This window comes from Eulemur rufifrons, chromosome 3, assembly GCF_041146395.1.
Source record: "Eulemur rufifrons isolate Redbay chromosome 3, OSU_ERuf_1, whole genome shotgun sequence".
In the NCBI taxonomy this organism is placed as follows: domain Eukaryota; kingdom Metazoa; phylum Chordata; class Mammalia; order Primates; family Lemuridae; genus Eulemur; species Eulemur rufifrons.
This window is the reverse complement of record NC_090985.1, coordinates 16,941,064-16,957,484: the sequence shown is the minus strand read 5'-3', so window position 1 is coordinate 16,957,484 and position 16,421 is coordinate 16,941,064. Positions and strand designations below refer to the sequence as shown.

The 16,421-nt window shown below is 38.6% G+C and overlaps 1 protein-coding gene across 1 annotated transcript in view; it reads left to right on the top strand.

Moving 5' to 3' along the window:
- Positions 1–6,247, top strand: part of CERS3 (ceramide synthase 3) — a 71,871-nt gene extending 65,624 nt beyond the window's left edge. The window contains exon 10 of the mRNA XM_069465790.1: positions 6,068–6,247. Within this exon, the coding sequence (XP_069321891.1) occupies positions 6,068–6,247 (180 nt within the window). The remainder of the gene's footprint in view (positions 1–6,067) is intronic.
- The last annotated feature ends 10,174 nt before the right edge of the window (positions 6,248–16,421 follow it).

Below are 16,421 nucleotides of genomic sequence, written 5' to 3'. Positions count from 1 at the left end.
ATTGAATATAAAGTGAGATTTTATTAATATTTGAATAACACACAATTTCCAGTTTATGTCATTCAAGCTTGCATAACACACAACCACCCTGTACATCCATCTAACAAATTCTTACCACCAGGAAACCCACAGGGACCCTCTGTGAGCTTGATTCATCATCTAAGGCAGTGGTTCTCAAACCTATCGGACCCACATCAATTTGCTAGCCTGAAATTAAATCCCTAGGTAATATAATTTACCCAGAATCATAATTTCAAAAACAATATAGTCCCCCAACTGTAATAAAAAAGAGATAAGATGAAAAACATTTCTGATAAAATAGCATTTTGTGTATAAAATGTGACACGACTATAGCAGAATATGTAACGAAGCTGACAGGTGCTTGTGCTTGCATATCTGAACAATCACCATAAATGGGACAGCTACAAGTGCAGACTGAGGTGGCTCAAATGTCACGGGTAGCATTGCCATCAGTGACATGGTTTTCTGGAATTGTGATTTTCCAAACAAAAAGGAGAGTATAGTTATCCCTTGGTATCTATGGAGGATTGCTTCCAGGATGCCCCAAGGATACCAAAATCCACAGAAGCTCAAGTCCCTTGTAGGAACTTGAGGAACCCACAAAGAGCCTACTGTATACTTTAAATCATCTTTAGATTACTTATAATACCTAATATGGTACAAGATAACTGCTATGTAAATAGTTGTTATACTATATTTTTCAGGGACTAATGACCAGAAAAAAACATCTGTATATGTTTAGTGCAGAGGCAGCCATGCTTTCTTTTTTCCAAATATTTTTGATCCAAGGTTGGTTGAATTCACTGATGCAGAATCCATGGATAATGGAGGGCAACTGTCTGGGCTTCCTTTGACTTATATACATAGTTGCAATCCTGGAAAATTCAGAATATATAAAACCATGTAAAAACTACTGCGCTTGAATGTAAAATAGAGTTAGGTTCTCGGCTTGGATGGTTGTGAACAGGGTTTTCACCTCTATGCACGTCTGAGGAGATACATGGGCATCATGCACATTGCAGGATTTCCAACATGCCTACCCTCTGCTCATTATAAGTCAGTAGTATTCCCCAACCTTTGTGACCACAAAAATGCTATAACGTTCGGAAGAGCCCATATGGTCCAGGACCTCTTCTTAGAGGTGAGGGTGCTGGAGGATGTGGCTAGGGCAGTCGGGTGGCATCCTCAGGGACTGGTTTCTGCCTTAGCTCTTCAAATCCTGTAGAGATGGGTGTGTAGGTGCCAATCTGCCTTTCTGATTAGAGTTTCCCCTTGATCTCTACCAAAATATTTTGGGAAGGGAAAGGAGGCCAGAGCTGACCAGGAAAGCAAGCACGGCCCTTTCCTGAAAGGCTTCCTCTGTAGGAGGCAGCACTTTTGATCCCAGCTCCCAGCATATCAGAGAAAGGTTGCCTTGCTCTGTTGCGTCTTAACTGAGGAGATGCCAAGTTTATTCCTCCATGTTTACAGTGAGGCTTGTTTATTTTGACACCCTTTCTGTGGTGTTGTGGGAAAGCACAGAACTTACAGAGAAGAACCCCATGAAGTAAAATTTCTGTGATTAAGCCAGCAGAATGTGTGTACATTGGTTTTTTAAAAAGCCAAATTTGCAAATGGATTGTACACAGAGAGGGTGTTTGGTTACACATACCCTGAGACTCTCGGGAGGTGGTCAGTTGTAGTCTGCACGTCCCAAAAGGAAAAAGTAAGTCATACAGTAATGGACACCGTCTTGAAAAATGATATGAGAGGAAGCAGCCTCCATCTTCCATATTTTTTTCCCTTTTCTAACCTGGGTTTAATAGAGACGTTTGTACAGTGGCTTAAAGGGTGACCCAGGGGTCATGTCCATCACTGGATTTGCACAGAGCTTGAGTTCTCTTATTTGCTTTAATAATTCATACTATCTTTTATTTTTCACAATTAGGGGTAATCTATAGCAATTCCATCTCCCTTCCTCAGGGACAATGTTATTTTTCAAGAAGATTTCCTTGAAAAGTTACTTTAAGAAACGATGAGAGAAGAAGAAACATGTATCTTAATAAGAACTGTCCTTGAAGGAGTTCCTGCATAAAGAAAATAGAAAACATTCTAATTACAAGCAACAATAATATCCAGACCACCACAATTCCCACATGAGTAATACTTTACCTAGCAAATGATACTGGGAAAACCATAATATTTGCTTTCTAAAAAGGAATCCTTTTAAGTTTTATTTTTAAAATTATCATCAGTGAAATGGACTTTCTTCTGTTGGTGTGCAGTTCTGTGAAGGTTAGCACATGGATAGACTTGTGTAGCCACCGTCATAATCAGGATACAGAACAGCTCCGTCACCCCAGATAACTCTTCCCTCTACTCCAGTTCCTCGAGACCACTTTTCTGTTCTCTGTACCTAGAGTTTTATCTTTTTGAGAATGTTATGTAAGTGACATTAGTATATCATATTGTTAGGTAACATTTTGAAACTAACTTTTTTTGCTCAGTATAATTTCTTTAAGATTCATCTAACTTCTTATAAGTATCAATAGTTTGCTCCTTTGTATTGTTACGTAGTGTTTTATTGTATGGATGTACCATGGTTTATCCATTTACTGGTTGAAGAACATTTGGGTTGCTTCCAATTTTTGGCAGTTATGAACAGAGCTGTCTCTAGGGTAGCTCCTCAGGAGAGAGAGAGACACTAAATGTATATTTAACTTTATAAGTAACTGTCAAACTGTTTTCCAGAGTGTCTCTCTGCACTGTTTTGCATTTCCACCAGCAATATGTGAGGGGTCCAATCATTCTCCATCTTTGTCAGTACTTGGAATTGCCAGCATTTTTAATTTTAGCTATTTTAATGGTTTTAATGTGCATTTTCATAATGGCTAATGATGCTGAACATCTTTTCATATGCTTGTGTCCTCTTCAATGAAGTGTCTCTTTTTATGTCTTTTGCTCATTTTTAAAATTGGGTTGTTTTCTTATTGTTGACGTTTGAGAGTTCTTTATTATGCATACAAGTTGAATGTGTAATATTTTTGCCCAGTTTGCCGTTTTTCATTCTCTGAATAGTGTCTTTAGTACAGCAAAAGTTTTTAATTTTGATAAAGTCTAGGTTATCAATTTTTTTCTTCTGTGGAGTATGTTTTTTGTGCCATGTTTAAGTATTCATTGCCCAATCCAAGATCATGGATTTTCTCCTAAAAGTTTTATGGTTTTACATTTTACATTTAGATCTGCGGTTCATTTTGAGTTGACTTTTGTATGAAGTATGACATTTAGGTGAAAATTTACTTTTTGGACTATGGATGTCCAGTTATTCCAACCATTTCTTGAAAAGACTATCCTTTCTCCAATGAATTGCTTTGATCCTTTGTAAAAACTCAATCAGCCATATTTGTATGGAATTATTTCTAGAGTCTCTATCTGTTCTACTATGTGTTTATCCTTTTGCTAATACCACCCTGTCTTGATTCCTGTAACTTTATAGTAAGTCTTAAAATTGGGTACTTTAAGTCCTCCCATTTTATTCTTCTTTTACAGAATTCGTTTAGCTATTCTTGTTCATTTGCCTTTCCATGTAAATTTTAGAATCAGCTTGTCTGTGTCTACAGAAAATTCTGCTTGGATGTTGATTGGTATTGTCTGGAATGTATAAATCAATTTAGAGATAATTAATATTTTTATTATGTGTAGTCTTCTAATTCATAAACATAGTATGTCTCTCCAATTATTTAGATCTTCCTTGATTTCTTTCATCAGAGTTTTGTAAGTTTTACATAGAGATCCTATACATAGTTTGTTAGATATATACCTAAGTATTTCATTTTTGGAACTGTTATAAATGTTATAGATTTTTTAATTTCAGTTTTTAATTGGCACTGTTAGTGGTATTAATTTCTATGACTGCTGTAACAAATTATGACAACTTGGTGCTTAAAACAACAGAAATGTATTCTCTCATAGTTCTGGAGGTCAGAAGTCCATAATCAGTTCTGAGCCAAAATCAAGGTGTCATCAGGACTGTGTTCCCTCTAGAAGCCCTAGGAGAGAATCCGTTCTTTGCCTCTTCCAGCTTTTGGTGGCCTCTGGCATTTCGTGGCTTGTAACTGCATCATTCCGGTCTCTTCTCTGTCTTCATATTGCTTCTCCTCTGCGGTCAACTTTCCCTCTACCTCTATTTCATAAGGACTTGTGATGGCATTTAGGGCCCACCTGGATAGTCCAGGATAATCTTCTCCATCTCAAGATCCTTACCTGAATCATGTCTGCAAAAACTTTGCACAGGTATCACGTGATATCACTGGTCCAGGGATTGGGACCTAATATCTTTGAGGACATTTTTTAGCCTACTAAATTAGTGTTTAGTAATGAAAATTTGTGTGTGTGTTTGTATGATTTTTTTGTATGTTAACTTTATCGTCTGCAACCTTGCTAAACCAACTTATTAATTCTAGGAGTTTTTTGGTAGATTCCTTAGGATTCTCTACATAGACAGTTATGACATCTGCAAATAGGGACGCTTTTATTTCTTTCTTTCCAATATGTATGACTTTTATTTCTTTTTCTTATCTTACTATATTGACTAAGTATTCCTATGCAATGTTGAGTAGGAGTAGTGAAAGTGGACATCCTTGTACCTAGTCTTAGGGGAAAGTGTTCAGCCATGCACCATTAAATATGATATTAGCTGTAAGATTTTGTAGATATTCTTTAATAAGTTCTTTTCTATTCTTTCTTTGCTGAGAGATTTTATTTTATCATGAATCCATGTGGAATTTTGTCACATGATTTTTCTGCATCAATTATCTATTTTTTTCTTCTCTAACTTATTAGTATGATGGATTGCATTGACTGTTTTCCAAACATTGACTCAACCTTGCATTAATGAGATAAATCCCACTTTGTCATGGAGTAGTGTTATTTTTATACATTGCTTATTTTGATTTGGAATATTTTGTTGAAGATTTTTATGTCCATGTTTATTAGAGATATTGGTCTGTAGTTGTCTCATATTATCTCTGATTTTCGTATCAGGGTAATTCTGGCCTCTTAAGGTAAAATAGGACATGTTCCCTCATCTTCTGTTTTCTGGAAGAGACTATAGAGATTTGGTGTTTATATGCTTCATAGAATTTGCCAATGAAACCATTGGGCCTAGTGCTGTTATTGTTCAGAAGGTTTCTGACTACAAATTCAATTTCGTTCATGTTATTTGACTATTCAGGTTACCTATTTTATCTTGAATAAGTTTTAGTAGTTTGTCGTTTTTGAGAAATTGGTCTATTTCATCTAAGTTGTCAAAAGGGTTGCATAGGGTTATTCATAACATTCTGATATTATTCTTATAGTGCCTGCAGAATCTACAGTCATATCTCCTTTTTTCCTTTCTGGTAATATGTGCATTCACTTTTCTTTTGTTTTCAGTCTTGCTTGTGAGTTATTAGTGTTATGGATCTTTTCAAAGAACCAGCGTTTGGTTTTTTTTCCTTTCCCATATTGTTTTTCTGTTTTCAGTTTCACCAATTTATTTTATCTTTATTATTGGCTTCCTTTTGCTTGCTTTGAGTTTATTTTGCTCTTCTTTTTTCTAGTTTCTAAGGTTGAAGCTTAAATTGTTTGAGATCTTTCTTCTTTCCTAATATAAACACTTAATACTATAAATTTCCTTTTTTAAGCATTATTGTAGCTGCATTCAACTAATTTTCATATATTATATTTTCATTTTCATTTAGTTCAAAATATTTTCTAATATTCTTTGAGACTTACTCTTTGACCCATTGACTATATAGAAGGGTGTTAATTTCCAAGTGCCCTATTATCTTTGATATTGATTTCTAGTGTAATTCCATTATGATGCAGAATACTTTGTATAATTTCAATTCTTTATATATGTTAAGGTTTGTTTTATGATCCGTGATATGGTCAACCTTGTGAATTTTTGGTTGTTTGGGTATTGAGTTTCCTTTCATGCTTCTAAACTGGGCCCACTAGTTTGCATGTCCACTCAGAATTCTTCCTGGAAGGTTGTCACTCACAGCCAATTCTTTCCTTTGTCTAGAGCATCCAGGATGTGAGAAGTGATAACGAGGATGAGGAGGAGGAAGAAGAAGAAGAAGAAGAAGAAGAGGAAGAGGAGGAAGACGAAAAAGAGGCTACCAAAGGCAAAGACATAGACTCTTTGAAGAATGGCCTTGGGGCCGACAGGCATCTCATTCCCAATGGTCAGCATGGCCGTTAGCTTGAAGCCCACATAACTCCCATGGCACAGCATGCTGCAAGGGCTGTTGGAAGCGCGGAATGATCCCCCATTCATTGCTGAGGCCTAGAGGACCCACAGAGACCCCAGACCCCAGATTCTGCCCTTCCCTCTTTCTAACCCCCACCTTCCCTCCTACCTAAAATGTGTTTAACAAACTGTTGTTAACTTGTGTTGAAATGTTAAATATATGCATGCCCGTGGATTTTACTGCAGTTAGGACTCAGACTGGTCAAAGATTTCAAAGATTTCTCCAGAGAACCGTTTCAGTTCTAATTGCATTCCTTCATGCATCTGACTTTTTCAGGAGCTCACTTTGTTGTAGGCCCTTTCACCTTCTCACCTTGCCTGTCCTCAGGATGGTTTGACAAGTGCTAAGTAAACCCACTTTTTCCAGGTGTGTTTGGCCACAAAGAGCAGCTCATTTCCCAAAAGTGAGTTAGAAGTGGCAATGGAACAGAGACAGAAGGACCAAGCCAGGAGACAGGCCTCCAGGGTTCTAGGACCACTTCCTACCTAAGCAAACTTAGGTGCTTATCTCTACAATGCAGATGGTAATCCCTGCCTTGCCACCCCACAGGGTTGGAGTGAGGATCAAATGAGATAGCAGAAGGGAAAGTGTATGCTGTCCACTGTGGCAATATTGTTAATGGGCCCTCTTCGTGCTATGATTCCAGCTCTGTTTAGGAGAGAGAAACCTGGCTAACCTTGGCATTGAATGAGCCGGAATGAAAGGCACAATCTTAAAAAATCCCTCTTAAATGTGTCTGGAGATACCTGAAAATACCAAGAAGGCTGTTTCCATTTTCTTTGGTAACTATTTATTTGTTAGTTCCATAAGGATAATTCTCAAATTCTCCTGGAATTCTGCTTCCTCAGGCCCCATGGCCAAGGGCAGGGAGTTTGGGCCCTGTTCCTTCTTGTCCTTTGCTGTCTCTCACTTTTTACCTCTCTAAGAGGGAGGCTTCCTGCTGCTGCCCTGGCCCCTCTTTCAGGCCAGCCGAGCTACCCAGAGCACTGTATAGGTCCAGCTGGGGCCTCTCTGGGGGGTCAAACCCAGGTCAGGTTGCTCACTGGGCCACACCCCCAGGAAGTCTGAGCCTCTGGGGAAGACACACATATGAGCTGCCTGACCCAGAGGAAATCTTGGAAACAACAAGAGGACGCTACATGATTTCATCTCACTATCCAATCCAATCAGACTCCATAACCATAAACCAGCACAACACAAAAGGCTGAAAAATACCTCTGAGAAATGTCCAAGGACAGGTGCTAGAGTCAATGACAACTCCCTGGGAGGAGGGATAGAGGCCAGTAGGTCAGTAGCCAGCTCTCCCTCACCCTCCAGAAACATGTCCCTACCCCCTTCGCAGCCTTGTCACTGCAGGGGACACATCTTCTGAGCACAGTGTACGGGGCCAACCTTGGAGACTGCTCAGGTGCTCACAAACCAAGGAGAGGCCGAGCCTTCAAAGGAAGAGCTTGAGCAGACTATGTGCCCTCCCTTCAGCCCCTGCCCCAGTCTCTCATATTTTGGGATGAGATTTTGTATTTTCATCCTATTTTGCTCAGGGGCTCGTATTATAAAGCCACATGGGCGGTTGGAGTGTGGGGACTGGAAAACCAGCCCCGCCCAGTGCAGACTACAGGGCCGCTTCACTGTACACAGAAAAGAGGCCCGAGTGCTTTGCTTTTTAATAAAAATATGTTTTTAAAACCTTCAGGCTAAACAAAAGCAAGCACACAAAAAACCTCTTTAGAATCTTTCTTTCTCAAACAAAATCTCTTTTTGAGAAATCGTTAGAAGAAAAACAAGTGTCAAATCTTCTCTGCATAATTTTTGCTTTTATGAATACAATTACATGCACTATATGTATAAAGTGATATTATAAATCTAAAATGCCTCCACTCACTTGAGGGCATAGCTGTTCATTTATTAATATTATTACTATTTTGGTGGAAGAAGATATTATTTTTTTATGTTTCCAGTTAACAGATTATTTTTTCCTTGCTTTATTTTGGTCTCGGCTCTGTACCAAATATCTTCTTGCTTAGGGTAAAAAATTGTTTGTTTAATTCTCTATTGTCCACGTTCTTTTTCTTATTTGAATGTTGAAGGTAAAATTGATACACTAATCTCAAATATCTCATATACAGCTGGAAGCACTAAGCTACTTCATAAGACTATGCATTTTTGTATTTTTATGTATTTTACATTTTTCCTTTAGGGCTTTTGTGGTTAATTTTAAAGGTAACCTCTCTTTCTGCAGGAAACAAGGGTGTAGGACTTTGCCAGACAACTTTATAAAACTTCAGTCCACAGTGCCGTCAGTATTGTAATGGTAAATGACTTACAATAAAAGAAAAATAAAAGTGTTATCATGATTGAGTAGATTCAGCCACACATTGCTGGGCTTCTTAGAGATAAACCAGATCTCCCTGCCTAGTGGAAACAAAGATTTGCCAGTCCTCCAGAAAGGCCCTCCCAGGAATCAGAGGGAAACAGAGGAGAGGGGAGCCAGGTTCCAACATTCAGGCCACTGGCTTTGTGATACCAGACACCAGCTGAGAGGAGGTGTTCAGGCCTGGCTGACAGCCCCATGCCTGACTGCGGTGAGCCTCTTGGCTAACTAAGCTCAGCGGAGACGGCCAGCCAGCCTAGGGGCTGGAGCCTGACCAGGGCATGTCATCTGGGCCCTGTGCAGGAACTGTCAAAGTGCTAAGAAAGGAGACCGATTCTAAAGGTATTTTCTTAGCCACATTTTCTGTATGTACCTTTCAAAGATGTAGGAGGAAATAGAGTATAAATTGATGGTTCAACTGGCTGTCCGTCAGAATTTATCTATGGAGCTTTAAAACAGCACACCTTGTCTGCTGCCTGCCCCACATTTTGATTCAGTATTTCTGGGTGAGAAGCAGAAATCTGCATTTTAACAGAGTCCCAAGTACATTTGAAGAGCAGTCAGGATGCTGTGTGCTCCCACCTGATTTTTTATTCCTATTATCAATTTTATACACTAAGAGATGGGAAAATGGTATATTTAATCCAGAATAAAATAAGAAAAAAGAAAAGGCAAGACAAATATTAAACTCATATTAAGATGGTGAGTATGATGATAGATTTCAACCCAAATTTATCAGTAATTACACCAAATATAAAACCAAAGTGTCACAGATTGGATTTTTTAAAATCTCAACTATGTGGTGCTTATATTATTGAATGTAATGTTGAAAGTAAAAGGATGGAGAAAGATACACTATGCAAACTCTACCCTCCCAAAAAGCTGGGGTAGTTATACTAATATAAAACAAAGGCAAGGAGACCTAGTGGACAGTAAGAAGAATGCTTAATAATAATGAAAGGGATCAACACACCAGGAAAATATTAAAAATTTAAATCTAGGCCGGACGCGGTGGCTCACGCCTGTAATCCTAGCACTCTGGGAGGCCGAGGTGGGCGGATTGTTTGAGCTCAGGAGTTCGAGACCAGCCTGAGCAAGAGCGAGACCCCATCTCTACTAAAAATAGAAAGAAATTATATGGACAGCTAAAAATGTATGTAGAAAAAATCAGCCGGGCATGGTGGCACATGCCTGTAGTCCCAGCTACTCGGGAGGCTGAGGCAGTAGGATTGCTTGAGCCCAGGAGTTTGAGGTTGCTGTGAGCTAGGCTGACGCCATGGCACTCACTCTAGCCTGGGCAACGAACTGAGACTCTGTCTCAAAAAAAAAAAAAAAAAATTTAAATCTATATATACCGTGTAGCATAGCTTCAAAATATATGAAGACAAATTTCACAGAATTCAAATAAATTAAACAAATTTATAATCATGTTTGGATGATTTTAATATATCTCTCAGTATCTGATAGAACAAGCAGACAAAAATTAGTAAGGATATAGAAGATTTGAACAATAAAATTAACAAAATTGGCCTAATTGAGATACACAGAACACTATGTCCCTAAATTGCAGACTTTATATTCTTTTCAAGTGCACACGGGACATTTACTCAAATATACCATATGATAAGCCTTAAAGCAAATTCCAAAACATTTCAAAGGTTCAAAATCACATACAGAGTATGATCATAGATCACAATGAAATTAAACTAGAAATCTGTAACAAAAAAAATAAACGGAAAAACCTCCACATATTTTTAAATTAAGCAATGTACTTCTAAATAACCCATAAATCAAAGAAGAAATCATAATGGAAATAAAACATTTTAAACTGAATTGTAATAAAAAATAACAAAAAGTCACTGTGAGATGCAACTAGTGACAAATTTAGAGGAAAATTTTTATAATATTATAAGGTTTTATAAGTAAAGATAAAGGCTGACAAAAATCAGTAGTCTAAATATCTCCAAAAAAGTAGGAAGGAAAATTAATTAAACAGAAAACAAACATATAATAGAAAGTATCAAAAACAAAAAGTTGTTTTTTTAAAAGAAAAAGTTTATAAAATTCTAGCAAGACTGATTAAAAAAGGCACAAATAAGCAATATTAGGGATGGAAATCATCCATCACTATAGGTCAAGCAGGAATCAAGCAGATAGTAAGAGAATATTGGGAGCAGTTTTGTCAATAAATTAAAGATGTAAATAAAATATATAAATTCCTAAAAAAAAAAAAACTTGTCAAAATGGACACAAGAAGAAATAGGTATCTAAATCACTGCTCTATCTAAAATAAAATTGAATCTGAAATTTTAACACCCTTCCCCAAAATAGAACACTTTAAGCCCAGATCACTGACTTCTTCCAATATTTAAGGAAGAAACAACACAAGTATTACACCAACTTTTCTAGAGACAGAAGGAAGAAACTTCTAAATTTGTTTTATAAGGCCAGCATAATCTTGACACCAAAATCTGACAAGAATATTAGGAGAAGAAGAAGGAAAAATACTGTAGGCTAAGTCAATCATGAATATACATACAAAATTCCAAAAAAAAAACAAAACAAACAAAAAAAAAACCTAAATTCAGTAATGTGTGAAGAAATAGTGAATGAAAAACAGGTTGGGCTTGTTTTAGGAACTTGAGATTAATATTTGAAAATCAATGTTATTCACCATTTGAAAGAATATAGGAAAAAGTCTATGTTTAAAAACCTTCAATATACATTCATTAAAACAAAAACAAAAAGCCCTTTTAGCAAAGTAGGAAGGAATTTTCTTAATCTGATAAATAACATATCCTAAAAAACATAAGGCCAGCATCCTGTAGTCCTATAATGGTGAAATACTGAAAATATTGAAAGCTATTCCCCCTCAGATTGTAATTAAGACAAGGGTGCCCATTATCCTCAAGGATACTCAGCATTCTCAATATATTTAACTTTGTATTTTTCATCCTAGCCAATGTAGTATTTCAAGAAATAAAAATTACATGGCTGGAAAGGAAGAAATAAAAACTCATTGCAAATACAAATGTGAAAAAAATGTACATTGTGTGTGTGTGTGTGTGTGTGTGTATGTAATTTATAAAGAAATGCCAAGGAGCAAGACTGGCCAAGACAATCTTTAAAAGAATGAAGTGGGAGAACTTTATTAAATACCAAGACTTGTTATAAAGATGCAGTATTTCAGGCAGTGTGAAATTGGTACAAGGATAGACAAATAGAACAGTAAAATTATACCAAGTCCAGGAACAAATTCATACGTATGTGGACAGTTGGATATCTTTAATGATAAAAATTAAACACAACTCCTACTTAACACCAAATACAAAATAAATTCCATGGTTTTTGTATATCTAAAATGTAAAAGGTAAAATGGAGGGAAACATAAGAAGATATCTCATGACCTTAAAATAGGCAAAGATTTCTTAAAACAAGCATTATGCATAAAAGAAGATATTAATGAGTATTGTCAAATTAAAATAAAGAAATTTTGTTTATCAAAAGGTATCATTAAGAGAGTGAAAAGGTCCAAGATGGCAGACCAGGAGACACCACCAGCTAGAGTGTCTCAGTAAAAAAGGAGAAGTTTTAGATCAAAGAGAAAAAACAGACGGACAAACAGAGCAGATGAGGGTCTGAAGGAAGAGTGCCAGAACCTTCAGGAGACTGCATGGGAGGAGATTGCAGAGCAGAACTGGAAGGAGAGAGATATCAGTGGAGATCAATCCCTGAGAGGCTCAGAGACCAGCGAGAAGGGTAGGTAGAGTGGTTAGTTTCTCCCTCCGTTGCATCTTGGGCAGTTGGTGGGCTCCTGAGCTGGTGGAGAGACCTTCTGCCCACACGAGCCCAGAGACTCCTGCCGCCAGTGAGCTGGGAGCTTCTTGCAGACAGGGCACCAGGCTCCCAGCCCTCCTGGGGTGCCTCCTGCCTGACAGATTCAAGCCCAGACAGCAGGCATCATATTACTTCTCTACCCACCATGCACCTTTGTCCTCCCCAGGCGGCTACAATTCCTCAGGTTTCATTTTGCTTGTCCCCACACAGACATTTCCCAACTCCAGCCCAGACTGCAGGAGCCACAGGAGTCCAGTGGGTCTCGGGTGATCTGCATGACTCCAGAGCCCAGTCATTCTGGGTGGACTGCCTCCAGGAAAGAGGGTAAGAGATGACCAGAGTGCTGGCTTTCCTCCACCCAGACTCTTTTCCTCCCCTCTGTCTCCCCCACCCAAGGATGCTGAGGGAGACAATTGAGCCACCACAGGGAGGCTTCTATAGGGAATGGGGCTCAGACCTTTCCCTTTTGGGGCCCTGCAGTGGACTAAGGGGTGCTCAGACTGTGAGCTCCCTGCCCACCGGCCCTCCCTGGTGCTGCATATCCAGTGGCCCCATCAGAGCAGGGCATACCCCGAGGTGGAGGGACATCGAACTAGCTTGGGCACACTGTGGGTGACTTGGAACCAGCATGCTTCTTCCTGGCATGGTCAGGGATTGATCTCCAAAGCCCCGGGGATGAGCCTGCCGGCCAGATCCCACACCTCTAGGTCTTTATCATGTTGCTGAGGGATACAGAGGGGATATTTGTGAATTAGTCTCACAAGTTGTGGGTGCCTGCAAGGGCAGATCCGGGGGAGAGTACAGCATGGGTCCTAGCTGCAGCATGCTCATGGAGTGCCCCTCCTCCCACAGAAAGGCCATGTTTCCAGCTCAGGCTGGGATCCTGGGCAGGGAAACTCCCAGCCTGCATCACAGTCATGAGGGAGCTTGGCTGGCTGGAGGTCTTGCCTGCTGGCAGAGGCCAGGGGGAGACCACAGAATAGGGGAGGGTGAAAAGGAGCCAGGCCACCTCCAGACTGCCTGATTTAGGGTCTCAAACAGCCCCACCTCCACATGCAGACTTTCTGGTTGAGGTGGGCCACTTCAGCCCTTCCCTGGCAGCTTTTCCCAGAGGCAGGGAATAGACCTTTGACCCCTGCAGATCCCTTGCCAGCTTTTGTGGAGCTTGATTGCAGGCTCACCCAACTCAGCCCTGCCCAGCCTCACTCCTCCACCTTCCTCTGCTGTGGTAGAGAATGAGGAATCACCTAGAAATTCCAGGGCCCCACCCACTACCTGAGGCATTAGAGTGCTTCTCCTGAGAAACTAGAGCTGGTGACAGGACCCAAAAACAATATTGCAGCCTGTTCCTTCAAGCAAGCATCACCTACTGACAAGGAGGTCAATTTTCACATCCTGTTTACACATATACTGACTCATCATACAGGGTGTGGTTGATTCTCACTCACAAATACAACCTACTGGCTCAGAGATTAAGCTAGGTATGTCATTATCTAAACAAAAGAAAATCCAAAAGTAAGAAGCAACAGCTGCTCCAGATGAGAAGGCATCAGCAATGGATACTAACTATGATCAGAATATTGACATGACAGATGAAGAATTTCAAACATGGGTTATAAAGAAGCTCAATGAAATACAAGATAAAATGGAAACCCAACACAAAGAAACCACAAAAACAACGCAGGAAATGAATTAACAACTCACTAAAGAAATTAAATTATTAAAGAAAAATCAAACAGAACTTCTGGAAATAAATAATTCATTCAAGCAATTACAAAACATAGTGGAAAGCCTTAAGAGTAGGTTAGAACAGGCAGAAGAAAGAATCTGAGACCTTGAAGACAACACCTTTCAAATAAACAAGTCAGTTAAAGAGATGGAGCAGAGAAATAAGAGGAAAAAGCAAAGCCTGTAAGAAATATGGGATTATTTAAAGAGCCTTAACATAAGAATCATAAGCATCCCAGAGGGCAAAGAAGAAAATACACCAGGGTTCAGTAATCTATTAATATTTGAGGGAATAATTGAGGAAAATTTCCCTGGCCTTGCTAGAAATCTAGATATCCAGGTACAAGAAGCTCAAAGGACTCCTGGGAGATTTATCACAAAGAGGCAAACACCATGACACATAGCCAAAATAAACATAAAAAAGATACTCCTACAAGCCATAAAGTGAAAGCAGCAGGTAACTTACAAAGGAAAACCCATCAGACTAACTGCAGACTTCTCAACCAAGACCTTACGAGCCAGAGGAATTGGGGCCCAAATCTCAGTCTTCTCAAACAGAATAATTAATGGCCAGCCTAGAATTGTGTATCCTGCAAAACTAAGTTTCATATATGAGGGGGAAATAAAGTATTTCTCAAACAAACAAACACTGAGGGAATTTGTCAAGACCAGACCTGCCCGGCGGGAAGTACTCATAACTGCGTTATACATGGATCAGCACAATAGACATCCACCAGTGTGAAATCACCCAAAAGTTAAAAGTCAAAGGCCAGATACCACAATGGCTCAGGAGAGAAAACAAAGCAACAAAGTTCTACTCAACAGGATAAACAGAAATTTACCCCACATATCAATTCTTTCAATAAAGGTGAATGGCTTGAACTCCCCACTGAAGAGATATACAAGCCAGGTATCTGCTGTCTCAAGGAAACACATTTAACTGACAAGGACTCATTCAGACTCAAGGTGAAAGGATGGAAAACAATATTCCATGCAAATGGAAACCAAAGGAAAGATGGCACAGCAGTTCTCATATCAGATGACATAAACTTAAAATCAACAAAAGTAATGAAAGACAAAGATGGTCATTATATAATGGCAAAGGGAACAATTCAACAAGAAGACATAACAATTCTAAATATTTATGTACCTGACACAGGTGTACCCGGATTCATAAAGCAAATCCTGCTTGATCTAAACAAAATGATAAACAGCAGCACTGTAATAGCCAGGGACTTCACCACCCCTCTGACATAACAGGACAGATCTTCCAAACAGAAAATAAAAAAAGAAACAATGGACATAAACAGAACTCTAGAACAAATGACTCTGACTGACATTTACAGAACATTCTACCCAAAAACCACTGAATATATATTCTTCTCATCAGTTCATGGAACATTCTCTAAGATTGATCAAATCCTAGGCCACAAAACATGGCTCAATAAATTTAAAAAAATAGAAATTATACCATGCATCTTCTCAGACCACAGTGGAATAATATTAGAAGTCAACTCCAACAGAAACACTGATCTCTACACAAATTCATGGAAACTAAACAAACTGCTGAACAGTTATTGAGTCAAGGAGGAAATTAAGATGGAAATCAAAAGATTCTTTGAACTAAAGAATAAAAGGGATATGAGTTATCAAAATATGTGGGATACATCTAAAGATGTCCTAAGGGGAAAATTCATAGCCATAAATGCCTACATCCAAAAGGCAGAAAGATTACCAATTAACAATCTAATGAATTGTCTCAAGGAACTGGAAAAAGATGAACAAATCAATCCCAAACCCAGCAGAAGAAAAGAAATAACCAAGATCAGAGAAAAACTAAATGAAATTGGTAATAAAAGAACTATACAGAAGATTAATAAGACAAAAGTTGGTTCTTTGAAAAGATAAACAAAATCTACATGCCTTTTGCTAGATTAACCAGAAGCAGAAAAGGAAGGACTCTAGTAAGCTGAATCAGGAATGAAGAAGAAATTACAACTGATACCATGGAAATACAAAATACCATTGCTGAATACTATAAAAATCTCTATGCACATAAACTTGAAAATGTGGAAGAAATGGACAAATTCTTAGAAACACAGAGCTTCCCTGAGCTCAATTAGGAAGAAATAGAATTCGTGAACAGACCAATATGAAGTAATGAAATTGAAGCAACAATAAAAAAGCTT